A 17,070-nucleotide genomic window follows, 5' to 3' on the forward strand; every position below is an offset into this window, starting at 1 on the left:
ATTTATTTTGTGTGTTAGATATCATTTTAGCAAAATGGATTTCTTTTATCTGTCTGCTATTTTTCATAATAACTTTCTTCCTTTTTTAGCTACAAGGCTTCGGCAGACCAAGTGTATACCATGCTGCTATTGTCATCTTCCTTGAATTCTTTGCGTGGGGCTTGTTGACAACTCCAATGTTAACTGTAAGTATTGCTGAACAGGTCCTTGTTCATGAAAGCAAATCAGAGACTCTTCAGCAACTACCCCTAGGGCCAAATGTTTAGCTTTGTGTTTGAGAGAACCTCTTGACAGCGATTTTAGACTGTTTATTCCACTGGGTTGTGTCCACTGTGTAGACTGTGAACTACCTGCAACAAGACACCTGGGCTGCACTTCAGTATCTTGGGCAGCAAGGCCCTCCCACTGAACCAGAATCTTGGAAGTGCTGTGAGTGAACTGTAGGTATTTAGGAAGACCATGAAGATGCACTAGGGAAACTATTGCAATGTTTTGTTGAACTTTGTAACTTACTTTGTATGGATGTAATGGCCTTTGACTGAGAACATAGTAAATAGATTGGTAAGTACCTTGTAACAGTGAAAGTGATCATTATAAGAATGTTCAGATTTCCATATTTGATAGGTAACTTACCTATAGCCACTTCTTCGCAGAGGCTGTACTGAATTTCTTAGCAAGAATGTAGATGTTTGATATGTGTTGTGGTTAGAGGAAGGGAGATGCTTAAGAAAGGATTGGCATGTAGATTTTGAGTGCTTAATTACTATTTTAGTTTTTTAAAAGATTTTATTTATTTGAGAGATAAAGTGCATGTGCACGCATGTGTGCGAGCAGAGGAAGAGAGAGAAGCAGACTGCAGGCTGAGGACAGAGCCCGACACGAGGTTCAGTTTCAGGACTCTGAGATCATGACCTGAGCCAAAATCAAGAGTCAGACACTTACTTGACTCAGCCACCCAGTCGCACCCCAATCACTAACAATTCTAATAAAAATATCTTAAAATTGAAGAAAAAGATATTTTTAAATTGGCCTTACATTTCAGTTGTCTTAAATTGTTCTTTAAAAATCAGTGGTGGTGAACTCTTCCCAGTCACCATTTTGCCTTACCAGAGAATCCGAATCCCTTTGGATACAGATCAACTTTGGATTAGCTTTAGAAAACAGGGAACTTTAAAGGGTGGCTATTAGCCTTACATAAGACTTTGCTATTTTTAATTCTTCTGGTGCAATTAAAATAAAATTTGATTAATTAATTAAAATGACAGCTTGGATGGAACAGTCAACTTAAAAGATTGCCTGTGTTCTTAAACCGCTATTTTATTCTTTCTCATTACGCTACCTTTTCTTCCTAATGCTTTACTACAGAAGGTAATTGGTTATTAGTTAATGGGGGTAAGTGGTCCCCATTTTAAATTTCATGAGCCTGCTGTGTTCACCACTGTTTTGGACTGCCTGTGACATAGTGGGTGCTCAATAGATATTCTTTGAATAATAAGTATATGCATTGTAGGCACACATGTGGCCTTGAGGGATTGTTTCTTTGAGACATATTTTCAGTATGAATATAGACACACCAGGCTACTCATTGTAAGGAACTATGTTACTTAATTCCCTGACCCCCCCGCCCGCTTGTGTGTTAAGTGTCTTAAATAGTATTTTTCTTTCTTTTTTTTTTTTTTAAAGATTTTATTTATTTATTCGACAGAGATAGAGACAGCAGCGAGAGAGGGAACACAAGCAGGGGAGTGGGAAGAGGAAGAAGCAGGCTCCTTGGAGGAGCCCGATGTGGGGCTCGATCCCACAACGCCGGGATCACGCCCTGAGCCGAAGGCAGATGCTTAATCGCTGTGCCACCCAGGCGCCCCTAAATAGTATTTTTCTAATGCAACCAGAAATCTGCTGTAGTAGTTCAGCAGGTTTCTCAGTATAGACTTCATCCTATAATCATGTTCTAGTAAGAATTCAAAGCGAAGTAAAGAATACTTTAATGTTTTTGAGGCCTTTTTAGAAATTCTAAAACCACCTTCCAGACAGTTTAAATCTTTGGGGACCTTTTTGGCCCTAGACCAGATTGTCAGATCTCTTTTAATTTTAATTACTTAATTTTATGTGCCTTTCTTCTTACTGCCCAATGCAGATAATTTTCCTAGGGGTTCTTTGTCCTCGTTAGACCCTGGAATGCAGCCTTAGAAGCCAGCTAGAACTGCTGCTTTATTTCTTCTTTGCAGTTTCTGAGTGGTTTTGCTGCTTGCAAAGATTTGGTTAAAATAAACGTGTGAGGAGTGCAGGGTTGCTAGCATCACTCTGACACACTATATTGTCATAGAAGAAGTGTTGCTGAGTTAATAGATGGGTTCATTCTCTTTTTTCCTTTCTTTTTTTTTTTTTTAAGATTTTTATTTATTCACTTGAGAGAGAGGGAGAGCAGGGGGAGAGGGAGAAGCAGACTCCCTGCTGAGGCAGGAGCTGGACATGGGACTTGATCCCAAGACCTGGAGATCATGACCTGAGTGGAAGGCAGATGCTTAACCATCTGAGCCACCCAGGCGCCCACATTCTCTTTTTTTCTGAGCTCTTGGTGTTGCTAAATTAAGCTAAGTGACCTTTACTGTTTATCTCCATTAGCCTTTATACCACAGTTTGCTGCCTCTGTTTTCTGTTCTGATGGGGTGGGGCTAGCTCCTTCCTCCTCTTGGGGGAAAAAAAAGATTTTCTCTGGCATAGCCCCTCTACGACCTGCCTTTTCTGGTTGGACAGAGAACTGATAATGTTAGGTTGTTTGATAAGGGACAAAATTTAGGGTTTACTTCATTACAGCAGGAGTTCGTTTATCCTCTTCCTTTATGTTGGGGTTTGGCCTCCTATATCTGTCACCCGCTGTGTTGTAACTGTTAGGATGATGGTTCATGTGTGGGTTTTTCCAACTAAAACTAGTGGCCAGCACTCTGTCCTGTTTCCGTCAGGTGAGAAAACCAGTCTGAGGTAAGGAGGTGGGGATACAGAACAGTACCTACATATTAATATTTGGTCCAGTCGGACTGCATCCTAGCAGTCATTAGAAGGGCTCTGCTGGAAGTGGTGTAGAATTGGAGACTTCCCAAGAGGGCAGAGAGGTAGGAGACTTTAGTTTCTTCTGGTCCCAGGAATTGAGCTGAATGGCTATCAAGTCATTCTGAACACCTGTGAACTCACCCGGAGACCTAAGAGAATTGCTACAGTTCTACAAATAGAAAAGTGACCACGTTCTGCAAGAATGACAAGACAGAAAAACTCACCTCAAAAAAGAACAAGAGACAGTACTGAGAGCCAGGGACCTAATCAGTATGGATGTAAGTAAATGTCAGAACTAGAGTTCAGAGTAACAATTATAGAGATACTAGCTGGGCTTGAAAAAAGCATAGAAGACACTAGAGAATCCCTTTCTGGAGAAATAAAAGAACTAAAATCTAATCAAGGCAAAATAAAAAAGGCTATTAATGAGATGCAATAAAAAATGGAGGCTCTAACTTCTAGGATAAATGAGGCAGATGGATGCCATTCCCTTTGGAAATAAGGACTTTGGCCCTGCTTATGGTCNTTATGGTCGTCCCCGTCCCATTGCTGCTTTTCTAACTAGGTCTTGGTTCGCATTCCAGGGCGTTGGGGCTGTTACTTACACAGCCAGGATGCCAGGACTGATGGCAAGTTCCCAGTCAGTCCCCGAACGCCTGGTGCTTCACTGGCTAGGGTAGTCATGGGGACGGGTAATTGTCTCGTATGCTGCTACAGGAAACAGTTTGTGTTTTGACCTTGTGCCTGGTGATATTGCTAAATTCACTTATTAATCCTAAGTGTTCATCTGCAGATTTTTACATACACATTCAGATATTTGTGACAGCTTTTAACTCCGTCCAGTCCTTTTTATTTTTCTTACTGCATTGCTGTGACATCCAGTACAGTGTTGAATAGAAGCAAGCATAGTAGGCATCCTTATCTCATAGATGATCTCTGATGGAAAGTGATCTAAAGTTTAAAATTCACCACTATGTTACTTGCTGTAGATTGTTTTTGTAGATACTCTGTCAGAGAAAGGAAGTTCCCCTCTATTCCTGTTTTGCTTACAGTTATCCTAAACAGTGTTAAATTTGATCAGATTAATTTTCTGCATATAACCAGATAACTAGATTTTTCCTTTGTTTGAGTAATGTGGTCAGTTGTATTGATTTTTTTTTTTTTATTAAACTATTTTATTAGAGAGAGCTTGAGAAAGAGAGAGATCTCGGGGCGGGTGGGGGGGAGTTGAGGGAGAAGCAGACTCCCTGCTGAGCAGGGAGCCGGACATGGAACTCTGATCCCAGGACTCCAGGATTATGACCCATGCCCAAATCAGATGCCTAACTGCCTGAGCTACCCAGGCGCCCAGTTATATTGATTTCTGAATATTAGGCCACCAGCCTTTCATAAATCCCACTCAGTTTTGATATATATTTATAACTGGAGACTTGTACTTGTGATCCTCTTCACCCATTTCACCCTCCGTCCCCTGCCTCGCAACCACCAGTCTGTTCTCTGATTCTGTGAGCTTGTTTTGTTTTATTTGCTTCCATGTATAAATGAGATAATATGATATTAGTCTTTCTCTGACTTACAGCTCTCAGCAAAATGCCCTCAGGCTCCATTGATGTTGTTTCAGGTGGCAGAATATCCTTCCTTTTTTATGGCTGAACAATATTCCCGTGTGTGTGTGTGTGTGTGTGTGTGTGTGTCTGTGAGAGAGCGAGCGAGAGAGACAGTTTCTTCTATTTTTTTATTTTTAATTGAAGTACAGTATAATATTATATTAGTTTCAGGTGTACAACAGTGTTTGACAGTTCTGCACGTTACAAAATGCTCACCACGATAGTTACCATCTGTCACCATGTGAAGTTATTAAAGTCTTAATGACTATATTCCCTATGCTGATAGATGTTGCAAGTATGTTTTCTTAATTTCTAAACATTTGGGGACTTTTCTAGATTGTATTATCAGAGATCATATTATGAATTATTCCCGTTCTTTGAAATTTGTTGNCATTTCCGTTCTTTGAAATTTGTTGAAGCTTGTTTTGTATACGCGGATATGGTTAATTCTGATAAATTTTCCATATGATCTGAAAAGAACAAGTATTCCCTGGAGTAGTATTCTCTATAATGGTAAGTATGTTAAATTTGTTAATTTTTTAAAAAAGATTTTATTTATTTATTCGACAGAGATAGAGACAGCCAGCGAGAGAGGGAACACAAGCAGGGGGAGTGGGAGAGGAAGAAGCAGGTTCACAGCGGAGGAGCCTGATGTGGGGCTCGATCCCGTAACGCCAGGATCACGCCCTGAGCCAAAGGCAGACGCTTAGCCGCTGTGCCACCCAGGCGCCCCTAAATTTGTTAATTATGTTTGGTGTCTTTTTACATATTCACTGATGTCTTTTGTCTACCTGTTCTGGCATCTTTCAGGAGAGATGCATTTCTCTTCTATTTTTTACGTTCTTGTTGTGCAGCTAAATTCTGTATTTTTTTAAACACTACAGTACATTGTAATATTTTATACGGTCAGTATTTACCCTGATATTTATCCATTCTGACGTTCTTCCTTTTTCTGTATTTCTGTGCTTTTTCCTGTAATCAGTTCGTGAAGACTTTTTTTGACTTTTCTGTTCTGCTTTGGTGCAGGTTCCTGTGCAACACATTGTAATGTGTGTAGCATTTTTTTGATTCTTAAAGGACACTCACACTTATTTTTAAAACTTCCTTCTGTTTCCTACCATAATTTGGTTATTTGGCAGNTTTTAAAACTTCCTTCTGTTTCCTACCATAATTTGGTTATTTGGCAATGAGGTAGATTATCTTTTCCTATTTGTGGTTTTTTTGTGCCTTTCAGTGATTCTCAGATTTGTTGTTGAATTGTATACATGCTTATGTTTACAAATCAGGGGTTAGATTGGAGATTGTGAAAGCGAATGTCCTCTGGGGCTAGGTAAGCAATGCAGATGTCAGAAGTAGGGTGGGAGTGTTATGGTTGGAGTACATGGTCCTTCCGCTGCGGCAGCCGCTGTCTGCTTCTTCAGCTCATCAGTGATGTGCCAGTTCAGGCCCCATGCTTTGAAATCTTCTGACTTTTGTGACATGCTAGGAAATCATATGGAGTATGATTTTTCCTGAAATTTACACACTGACAATTAGTGTACTTTGGAAAACACAAATATAAATCAGAAAGAATATCAGCTTGCCAGTTTGCCACCTGTGCCCTAGACGCCTCCGGTAGTTGGAGTATGGCTCTCCAGCCCAGGTGGAAAGCCCTGTTCCTCAGAATTGGATGCACACATTGCTTGTAGGAGCTCTTGATTTGTGACAGTATGGTGGTTCAGAGATCCCTCTAATGACGAAGTAGTTTATTGTGTGGTCATAGGGCCTTATGCTACTCTTGGCAGACATAAGGGACCTGGGACATGATCAGTTTTTAATACTACCCATTTGGTTCTGTGGGTACCCCATTTAGTAGTCTCCGTGCACAGAACTCTGCTGTTTGATTCTTAGGTTGGGCGTAGATACGGAGGTCAGCAGCTTTGAGAGCAAGATACCAAAAGCTTAGTTTATAACCTTTTAAAAACCTGTTCAACTATGGATGTTTTTCCTCCTACTCCTGTTCTGGGTCTTGTTGTTTGTTTGTTTGTTTGGGTTTTTTTCCTGGACTCTGGAAAATTTATGTTTTCAAAGATCTTTTTTTTTTTCTTCCCCACTTCACATGTTATTGTTGCTTCAACTCTTCCAGGGTTTCCCGTCTGCTGTGTATCATCCAGAAGTGCCTCACTATTCTTAGCTTCCCAGGAATACTATAAATTTAGTTTCCTGTCAGTGGAATTTTAGGTGGAAGTACAGAAATACAACCGTGTGTGCGTGTGTGTAATGTGTAAGCATATATACGTATGTATAAATGCAGTCACTTATTAGCTACCAGAAGCCAATTCAACTCTCGAAACTTTCAGTTATTAGGAAATATCATTATAGAGGTGCCTGGGGGGCTCAGTCGGTGAAGCAGCTGCCTTTGGCTCAGGTCATGATCCCGGGGTCCTGGGATCGAGCCCCACATCGGGCTCCTGCTCAGTGGGGAGTCTGCTTCTCCCTCTGCCTCTGCTGCTCCCCCTGTTTGTGCTCTGTCAAAAAGATAAATCTTAAAAAAGGGAAATATCATTATATTTAATGCTCACAATAGTCCCGAAGAATAAAGGCAATATCTTCCTTACATTTTATTTTATGTAGGAAGATGTTAAAAATGAAAGCTCTGATTTTATCAGAAATGTGTAATAGACTTTTTATCATTAGGTTTAATTTATTATGGTAACAGTTATTGTGTTTTGTAGTTAAATTATATACTATATTTAATTTTTTTGAATTTATCAAAAAATGGGTAGAATAGTGCTGTTTTCTTTACAGCTGCTTTATTTTATGAAGGCTTAGCTTTTTTTAAATTGACCTGTTTTGTTTTACTTATTTATTCAGTAAGATTTAGCTGCTTGCTTCTCTACCCCCCCCATTAGGAAAACATAGAAGAGTTTTGAAAAGCACAGATTGAAAATTCTTAGAGGAACTTGCTGTGTCGTGGCACTGGTGCCCAGAAATGGTCCCTCACATAGCCAGACACGCCCTTCGATTTCTTTAGTTTCAGTACCGCCCAGTAAAGGCACACTCCATTGTTCATACATGGCTGCGGTTCTGCCACATTTCAGTGGTCGTCTCCTGTTCTGGGTTGCATCATCTGCCCGAGTGAAGGCGTGTCCCAGTCGTTTTGAGCGTATCGTTGTTTTAGAGGAAGTGAGGACGGAGCCCGAGGCAGTGGAGGATGGGCCCTGGTGCCACTTTGACAGCAAGTGGGCAGCCCCGGAGTTGGTGTGTATTCACTGGCACTTCTCTACCTTCTGTTCCCCTTGGCAGAAACTGAGGAAGCTGTGAGCAAGGGGAGTCCGAGAAATGTCTGTACTCGCTCAGCCTGAGTTTGACAATATATACGGGGAGAACAGAGGGTTGTGAGACAGTGGATACCCACACCCAGTGGCACATCCAGGATCACAGAGACATTTTAAAAAATATACTGACTTTCTTGTGTTTTGCTGTTTCACCATATTTTTGTGATGCACCTAACAAATGAAACTGTCAAGTACTTCTGATATTGATTTGCATTCCGTTTTCTTTAAAGAAAAATTTTCTCTCTCTATATCCTACGAAGTTTGTTATTTTTGAGATTTTTCTGAGAACTTCAAAGATTTTTAAGTTGAGATATTTGCTGTCCTTTATTTTCTTTCCTATTTTTCCAGTACAGAGAGGTAGAGTTCAAATGCCACTAGCTGAGATGACAAACCTTTCCTAAACCTTAAGAATAATCTTGTTAGGGGAAAGGTTGGAAATAATTTCTGTGAATGCATTTTACTTTCATAGCATTCCATGTGACCTTCCTGAAGTCTGATGTCAGTATCTTCACCCTCATCCAGGACAGCAGTGTCAACACGAATGAGTTGAAGGAATGTAAACACTTTATGCTTATTTACCTCGTTTATTCTAGTGTCATTAAGTCTTCTAATTCCACACAATTAAGAATAAAACCTATAAGACACATCATTTTGTTGTGTGCATCACTGTTCATTTATATTCACCATTGTCTTTGCTGTTTATTTCATGTTGTATCTCAGGTCTTACATCTGGATTATTTTCCTTCTTGTGGAAGTACATTTTTTAAATCTCGTTAGGTGGAGTCCATATGTTTAGTAGACTCACTACTGTAAGTTTTTGCTAGGTTAAAAATTGTGCTCAAAGCACATTTTAACCAGGTATAGAATTGTAGGTTGGCATTTGTCGTCTTTTCCTCGTTATGTTGATGACAGGATAGCATGCTTCTTGTCTGGGCTCCATGGTTACTGTTATGAAGATATCTTAGCTGTTGCTCATTTGAAGGCAGTCTGTATTTGTCTTGCTGCTTTTGTTTTGTTTTGTTTTGGTTTTCTGATTGTGAGTTTGGATTTCTTTTTATTTTGCTTAGAATTTATTCTGCTTTAATCTTTGCCGTAATGTCTGTCATTGGTTCTAGTACATTCTCAGCCATTGGCTCCTGAAATGTTGTGTCTGCCTCATTCGTATTACAAGACAAGTTTAATTAAAGTTGTATCATATTTTCTTATAGGATCCTCTATGTCTTTTACTTTCTCTTTTATTTTTTATCTTTCTGTCTCTCCATGCTGTGTTCTGGATAGTTTTTTTTTTTTTTTTAAAGATTTTATTTATTTATGTGACAGACAGCCAGTGAGAGAGGGAACACAGCAGGGGAGAGGAAGAAGCAGAGAAGCAGGCTCCCAGCCGAGGAGCCCGATGTGGGACTCGATCCCGGAACTCCGGGATCACACCCTGAGCCGAAGGCAGATGCTTAACTACTGCGCTACCCAGGCACCCCTGGATAGTTTCTGTTACTCTCTTGGGTTCAGTAATTCTCAGCCATGTCTAATCTTCTTAAACATCTCCATTGAGTGAGTTCCTAACTGAAGTCAGAACACTTTTTCTGCTTTGGAATTCCTTCCTCCTTCTTTTTTTTTTAAGATTTTATTTATTTATTTGACAGAGAGACAGCCAGCGAGAGAGGGAACACAAGCAGGGGCAGGGGGAGAGGAAGAAGCAGGCTCCCAGCGGAGGAGCCTGATGCAGGGCTCGATCTCAGGACTCTGGGATCATGCCCTGAGCCGAAGGCAGACACTTAATGACTGAACCACCCAAGCACCCCGTGTTTTGGAATTTTTGTTCTTTTTAAAATCTGTGCACTTTTCTTACAGTTTGTAGTTCAGAAATTTCAAGCTTATTTTCTATGTCTTGGAATATAGTAAACATATTCTTTTTTCTTTTTAAAGATTTTATTTGAGAGAGAGAGAGTGTGTGTGCACGGACCAGTGAGTTGGCAACAGACTTCCTGCTGAATGAGGAGCCTGAGATCATGACCTGAGCCAAAGTCAGATGCTTAACCAACTAGCTGCCTAGGTGCCCCAAGCATATTCATTTTACATTATTTCTGTTAAGTAGTTCCAGAATGGGAGGTCATTGAGAGTCTCTATTTTTTGTGTGTGTGTGTGTGTGTGTGTGTGTGTGTGTATTTTATTTCTTGCTGTTTCTTGCTCATAGTGTCCTATTTCCTTTTGTATCTGATTACCTTTGATTATGTCCTGGTCATTTTATTTGAAAAAAATACATGTATGGTTGATTTGAAGCCTAGATGATGCCTTTTCAGGATTGATTTTAGATTTTTTGTGTTAGCTATCCAGAGGTGCTACCAGTTTGGAATAACTATGATCCAGATTTAAGGCTTGAGGGTTCCTAGACTGCCTCAGTCACAGGAAGCTGGGCTGCATGTTCATCCTTGAGCTTATGTAACCTTTTGTGGTACTTGCTTGAAATTGTTCGTGGTGAAGGGTGTAGCCAATTAACAATTTATGTTTGCTGCAAATGCTTTTGTAGTTCTTGCCTTATTTAGATTTCTGCCTTGTTATTTTTTATGCTTTCGTACTTCTAGGATATTTTCCATATTTCACTGATACTTAAAATGTTTTCATTTCAGGCTTCATCTTATTTACCTAACCTAACATTAACAGAGGCAAAAATCTTTCCCTTTATTTTGTTTTTGAATTTCTCTTGATGTTTGTTTGCTTCTCGTAGGTTCTGCATGAAACATTTCCTCAGCACACATTCCTCATGAATGGTCTCATTCAAGGTGTAAAGGTAAGAACAGTTTTTGTGTGGTTCATAAGGAGCCAGAGGCAGGAATCCTTAGTCGTTTAACTCTGGAAGTTTAAATGGGAAGTAAATAATCACTATTTGTTCTAAACTTTCACTTGGATTATCAGTGTCAAAATGAAATACAACCCAAGTCCATAGGCATAGAACGGTTTACTGGTAAAAGCAGTACTTCATTTTTATTAACAAGTACACAGCAGTCTCTAAACAGTTTAATTATGTGAGGCTTTTAATTGCACTATCATGTTCTTGTCTACTTTGGAGATTGACTCTTATATTGAGGAAGAAGGCAGCATCAAGTTCGTCAGCTATATGGTAGTCTTTTGTCAAAGCTTGTTTGTGTTCTAGTCGCAACTAAGTTCTCGACCATGTAATTAATTAGCCTTAATTCATTGTTTAAATTTTAATGTGATATTTTTCAGAAAAGCTTGTAAATAAGAGATTAAAATAGAAGGTTGTGTTCTAGTCCCACTTTATAGTATAGTATATGGGAACAGTGTCTGATGGGTCCCTCCCAGCTTAGATGGACTTGACCTGTGAGCTGAGGAGCACACTTAAAATTATACCCTAGTAACTTGCTGAATTTGCATCTTTGAGCAGCATTATTTGTAATGAATGTTATTTATTCTTTTCCTATTTTCTAAAAGAATTTGAGAATGCTTACAATAACAGCATTTTATTTTTTATTTTTTTAAAGATGTATTTATTTATTTTAGAGAGTGAGCGTGAGTGGGGGGAGGGGCAGAGGGAGAGAATCTTCAGCAGACTCTGCACTGAACCTGATGTCTCACCACCCTGAGATCAGGACTTGAGCCAGAATCAAGTCGGACACTTAACCAACTGAGCCACCCAGGTTACCCCTAAAATGGCATTTTAAATAAAGGTTGAAGCAAGAAGTTTTTAGTACTCACTGAGAAGAGGAATATTATCAAGAATCTGGCATGTAGTCATTTAAGCACCTGTTTGTGATCAGCACAGATAAAAAGAAAAACTAAATGAGAGAACACACTGATAAAAATATAACATACATTTATCCTTACAGTAGATTCTTGGGGAAGTTACTCCACAGATCTTGTTATTTTATTGACTAGCTAATAAAATGTGTTTTAGTCTGGTTCTGCAAAGTAAAAGCAGCCAGGTCAGTACTCTGAAGCTGAGTAGCATGCTACACTTTGACCTAGAGACACCCACACTGTTATTCTAAAAAAATGCAAAGCACAGGCGTTTGGCTTGATTCAGGGGCTTGAACAGGGGGTTTGGCTTATTCCACTTCAGTATCTAGAACTTCAGCTAATTGAGCTTTAATAAGGACTTCTGTCCTGTAATGATGGGTTATTGTGTCAGGGGTAGGGATAAAATGATAGCACCTACAGCAAAGTGTAGCTCTGTTAAGATTAATGTGCATGTTTGGGCGCCTGGGTGGCTCAGTCATTAAGCGTCTGCCTTCGGCTCAGGGTGTGATCCTGGCGTTCTGGGATCGAGCCCCACATCAGGCTTCTCCACTGGGAGCCTGCTTCTTCCTCTCCCACTCCCCCTGCTTGTGTTCCCTCTCTCGCTGGCTGTCTCTGTCTGTCAAATAAATAAATTTAAAAAAAATAAAAATAAAAAAAAGATTAACGTGCATGTGAGCAGAGTGAAGTGAATGTGGCTTCAGATTGCTTTAGCTTTAAATCTCTGTTCTGCACATATTGCTTTTGTTACCGTAGTCACAGAGGTCATGGGATCGAGCCCCACACTGGTCTCCATGCTCTGAGGAGTCTGCTTGAGATTCTCTCTCCTCCTCACCCCCCCCGCACTCAGTCTCTCTCTAATAAATAAAATCTTTAAAAAAGAAAAAAGATCTAACAGGGTGATTTTACAGATTAAATGAGCTAGTATTTGTAAAGCTATTAGCACAATACCTTCATGTGCTGAATAAAATGTTGCAAAGAGAAATATGTAAAAAACAAAAAACCGTTAGAAGGAAGTCTTGGTGACCATTTTCTTACCAGTTTGGGAAAAGATTTTCTTTTCTTAGAAAAAGAATTTATAAAGGAAAAGATTGAGTCATTTACATAAGTATTTTAACTTTGGTAAATCAAAACCACCATCATAAAAATTAAGACAAATGACGAAATGTTGTTTGCAACATGTGAAATAGAAGGAGGAGTACGTAAAAGTGCTCTCAAAGTAAAATGTTGTGAAAATGATTGATATCCCAGAAGGGAAAGGAAGAATGTAAGCTAGCAGTTTCCAAGAGATGTCAGCGTTCAAATAGGTTTATCACTAGTAAGCAATGAATCCCAAATGAAGTGAGATTATATTTTCACATAGACATTGGTAGAAAAGTTTAAACTGACAATACTAGTTCATTTTGTGGTAAATTGGCCCCATACATGGTTGATGAGAAGATAAATTGGTATAGCTTTCCTGGAAGGCAGTGATTAAAGAACCTCAAAATATTCACTTACTTTAACAAAGCAATTCCATTTCTAGAAAATTATTCTAATCAAATAGTTATTCAGAGAGTCAGGTAAAGGGCTGTTTGTGATAATAGATATGGGAGCAATTAAAATGCCTTAAAATTAGAAGAAGTACTTTGTGGCACAGCTATATGATGTAATACCGGCACATGAAGAACACGTTTTTGAAGAATACCACATGGTGTGTGAGCCAGAAAGTTGTAAAACTGCAGTAAGGTTTTGGTTTTGTTTTTACCAGAATACATGCATATGAACAGGGGGGAAATGTGGTTAAAATGGAGGCACCTGAAGCGTTAAGGCAGATGGATTTATGGATGATGCGTAGTTTTCTTTCTTTGTAGGTTTTCCACAGTTAACTTGAACTTTGTTAAGTTTACTGTCGTAATGCATGGATGAGAAAGTTTGTATTTGGGGTGAGCACCCATAAAATATAAAAGAGGAAACAGGTCTGTGAATTCTCCAGTTTCAGGTTTCTTCTCCAGCATCTTTTTTTTTTTTTTTAAAGATTTTATTTATTTATTTGACAGAGAGCAAGACAGCCAGCGAGAGAGGGAACACAGGCAGGGGGAGTGGGAGAGGAAGAAGCAGGCTCCCAGCAGAGGAGCCTGATGCAGGGCTCGATCCCAGAATGCCAGGATCACGCCCTGAGCCGAAGGCAGACGCTTAACGACTGTGCCACCCAGTCGCCCCTCTTCTCCAGCATCTTTATTCAGATAAAATTCCCACACCATGCACGTCACCCACTAAAAGTGTACATCCCACGGCTTTACCGTGTTTGCAGACTTGTACAGCTATCAGCACACGGTCAGTTTTAGAACGTTTTCATCTCCCCAAACAAGGACTCTTGTACTCCTCATTTCCCCCCATCTTCTTCAGCTGCAGGCAAGCACAGATCTACTGTCTGCTTCTATAGATTTGCGTGTTCTGGACTTTTCATATAAACAGAGTCATACTAGGACGCCTGGGTGTCTGTTGGTTAAGCGTCTGACCTTGGTTTCGGCTCAGGTCATGATCTCAGGGTCGTGAGATCGAGCCTCGTGTTGGGCTCCATGCTCAGCGTGGAGTCTGCCTCTCCTTCCTGCCTGTGCGCACTCCCCCACCCAATAAATAAATAAATAAAATCTTGAAACACTTCAAAAAATATGGAATCATACTATAAAATGGTCTTTTGTGACTGCCTTCCTTCACTTCCATGCTGTCATCCAGGCCCACCTGTGTTGTAGCACATGTTAGTATTTCATTTTTTATGGCCAAATAATACTACACTGTATGAACATTCACAGCTCATCTGTTCATTAGTGATGGACATTGGATTGCTTCTGCTTCTTGGCCTGAGTAATAATACTGCTGTGAACATTACATTTGTATACAAGTTTTCATGTGGCCCTATGTCACCTTACCCTAGGAATACACCAAGGGGTACTGGAATTGCTAGAGCATAGGGTGACTTGATTGTTTTAATTTTGTTTTCAAATTAACGTCTTTCCTAACCCTCTCTCTGGCAAGTCATATGTGTTCTTCATCCCCTAGACTTCTGAAATATGGGTGACTCAAGCCTTGGACAAGTTTCTTCTATCTCTACGCTCACTCCCTGGATGACATTATCAGACTTAACCACTTTCAAATCTCAAATATCTTCCTAGACCTTAGTCCAGAACTCCAGACTTGCATACCCAGTGGCCTTATTGACACCTCTCTTTCCTTGTCTGATAAGCATCTCAAAGTTGACATGCCAGAACTAAGTTCCTGATCTTCCCCTCTTGCCTGACCTCCTAAGCCTTCCTCATTGTAATTACTGGTCGTGCCATTCTCGCTCAGACCAAAATCCCTGGAGTCAGTATTGACTCCTTTCTCTTCCCAAAACCATTCCATCAGCAGATTCTGTGGTTGTACCTTCAAAATAGATCTGTAATGAAAACACTTCCTGGTCTGCTTTCAATAGGATCCTGATAAAATACAAGCCAGCTTGTGGCATTCTTAACCAATCCCATCCACACTGCATTTTCTCCTCTGGCATCACCCCTGTCCTCTTCTGCACTCCCTGCCGACCTTGCTCTGGGCAAAGCTTCCTTAGCCTGTGCTTGCCTGAGGGCTTTGTAGGTTCTGTTTTTTCTGTTTGATTGCTTTCCCCCCAGATTCTGACCTCACTCCGGAACCCTTAGCTTTTCACCCAGATGTTGTTTTTTAGTAAAGCCTTTACTGACAATTGTCTAGAATAATGTAACCTCATCACTTCAGTCCTTCTCACTGCTTTGTTTTTCTCCAAAAGCATTATAATTTCACCTCTGACATATGTTTTGCTTTATGTAGTTATTTGTGTCCTTCTCAACCTTTTTCTTTTGGACTAGAACCTACTTGAAGGCATGAATTTTTGTCTGCTTTGCTTACTGCTGTCCTCAGCACCTAGAAACAGTTCTTGGCATATTCAGTAAATATTGTTGATGTAATATTTCTTTCCAGTCTTTTTCTTTCTTTTTTTTTTTTAAGATTTTATTTATTTATTTGACAGAGAGAGAGGCAGCCAGTGAGAGAGGGAACACAAGCAGAGGGAGTGGGAGAGGAAGAAGCAGGCTCCTAGTGGAGGAGCCTGATGTGGGGCTCAATCCCAGGACACCGGGATCACGCCCTGAGCCAAAGGCAGACGCTTAACGACTACGCCACCCAGGCGCCCCCTTTCCAGTCTTTTTCTGTGCCTTTTTAAATAGTCAAGATCCAGCTTACACAGAGACTGTAACAATTTATCTTTGTTCTTGTATCAGTAATCACTAATTGCATCATAATAATTTCTCTACAACATTAAAAACTACATGAAGTATAGGCAGCCCTCTTTTTGCACGTTCCAGTATGCACAAATTTCAGTTATTCAAGTTCAGTTAAAAAATACCAGCCCCCTGCAACAATACAGCTCAGATCTCCATTACTATGGTATATTAACTGTGAGTAATGCACAAAATACAAACTGCAGCTAGCTCCTCGGTCCGCAGAACACTCCATAAACAACAGAAGAACGTGATCAGTGACCGTGCTTGGCACCTCAAAACATTGGTGCCCGGTCACTCTGCATCTCTCAGTTCCTGCACAGACAGCAAAGCGTGTAGCTGTGTTGCCCCCTTGCCTCCAGTGATAAACCCATATGACAGTACAGAAATGGATCATTGAGGGGCGCCTGGGTGGTGCAGTCATTAAGCGTCTGCCTTCGGCTCAGGGTGTGATCCTGGGGTTCCAGGATCGAGCCCCACATCAGGCTCCTCCACTAGGAGCCTGCTTCTTCCTCTGCCACTCCCCCTGCTTGTGTTCCCTCTCTCGCTGGCTGGCTCTTTCTAATAAGTAAATAAATAAATCTTGAAAGAAAAAAAAAAAAGAAATGGATCATTGAAAAGGAACTGGCCAGCAAGGGTGGAAGTGCAGTTAAGTAATTACCGATAATGCTAGAGGTGAAATTCAGATAGGACCTCTGCAGAATTATAGAAGAAATGAGCTGGTTGGGGCGTACAGCTGGAGGAACTTAGTAAAGATAAATTCATCAGCATGAAGGAGAACAGTGTGATGAAGGAGATGTCTTGGGGAAGTGATGTCAGCAAAATGCTTCACATTGAAGGAACTCTCAGAGATGGTATTTCATGACGTTGAAAACAAAAAGGACAAAATGTTGGAAGTTGAATCAGATGTAGAAAGGCATCTGACAGTTTGCCAATGCACAGAAGTTACTTAGTATTAAGTCTCTTAGTATTAAGAGATGAATAACATATATTAAAAGTTTATTTTAAGGAATGGACTCACATGAAATGGGGGCTAGCAAGTCTAAAATACGGAGGGCACGCTGCACTCAGGCA

General features: G+C 40.2%; 1 protein-coding gene across 5 annotated transcripts in view; it reads left to right on the forward strand.

Moving 5' to 3' along the window:
- The window catches only part of MFSD14B (major facilitator superfamily domain containing 14B), a 55,408-nt gene that overhangs the window by 17,242 nt on the left and 21,096 nt on the right, over window positions 1–17,070 (forward strand). For all 5 annotated transcript variants that reach the window (XM_034647379.1, XM_034647382.1, XM_034647383.1 and 2 more), the window contains exons 2-3: window positions 90–185; window positions 10,698–10,760. In XM_034647379.1, the coding sequence (XP_034503270.1) occupies window positions 90–185; window positions 10,698–10,760 (159 nt within the window). The remainder of the gene's footprint in view (window positions 1–89; window positions 186–10,697; window positions 10,761–17,070) is intronic.

This window comes from Ailuropoda melanoleuca, chromosome 17 (assembly GCF_002007445.2).
Source record: "Ailuropoda melanoleuca isolate Jingjing chromosome 17, ASM200744v2, whole genome shotgun sequence".
Classification (NCBI taxonomy): Eukaryota; Metazoa; Chordata; class Mammalia; order Carnivora; family Ursidae; genus Ailuropoda; species Ailuropoda melanoleuca.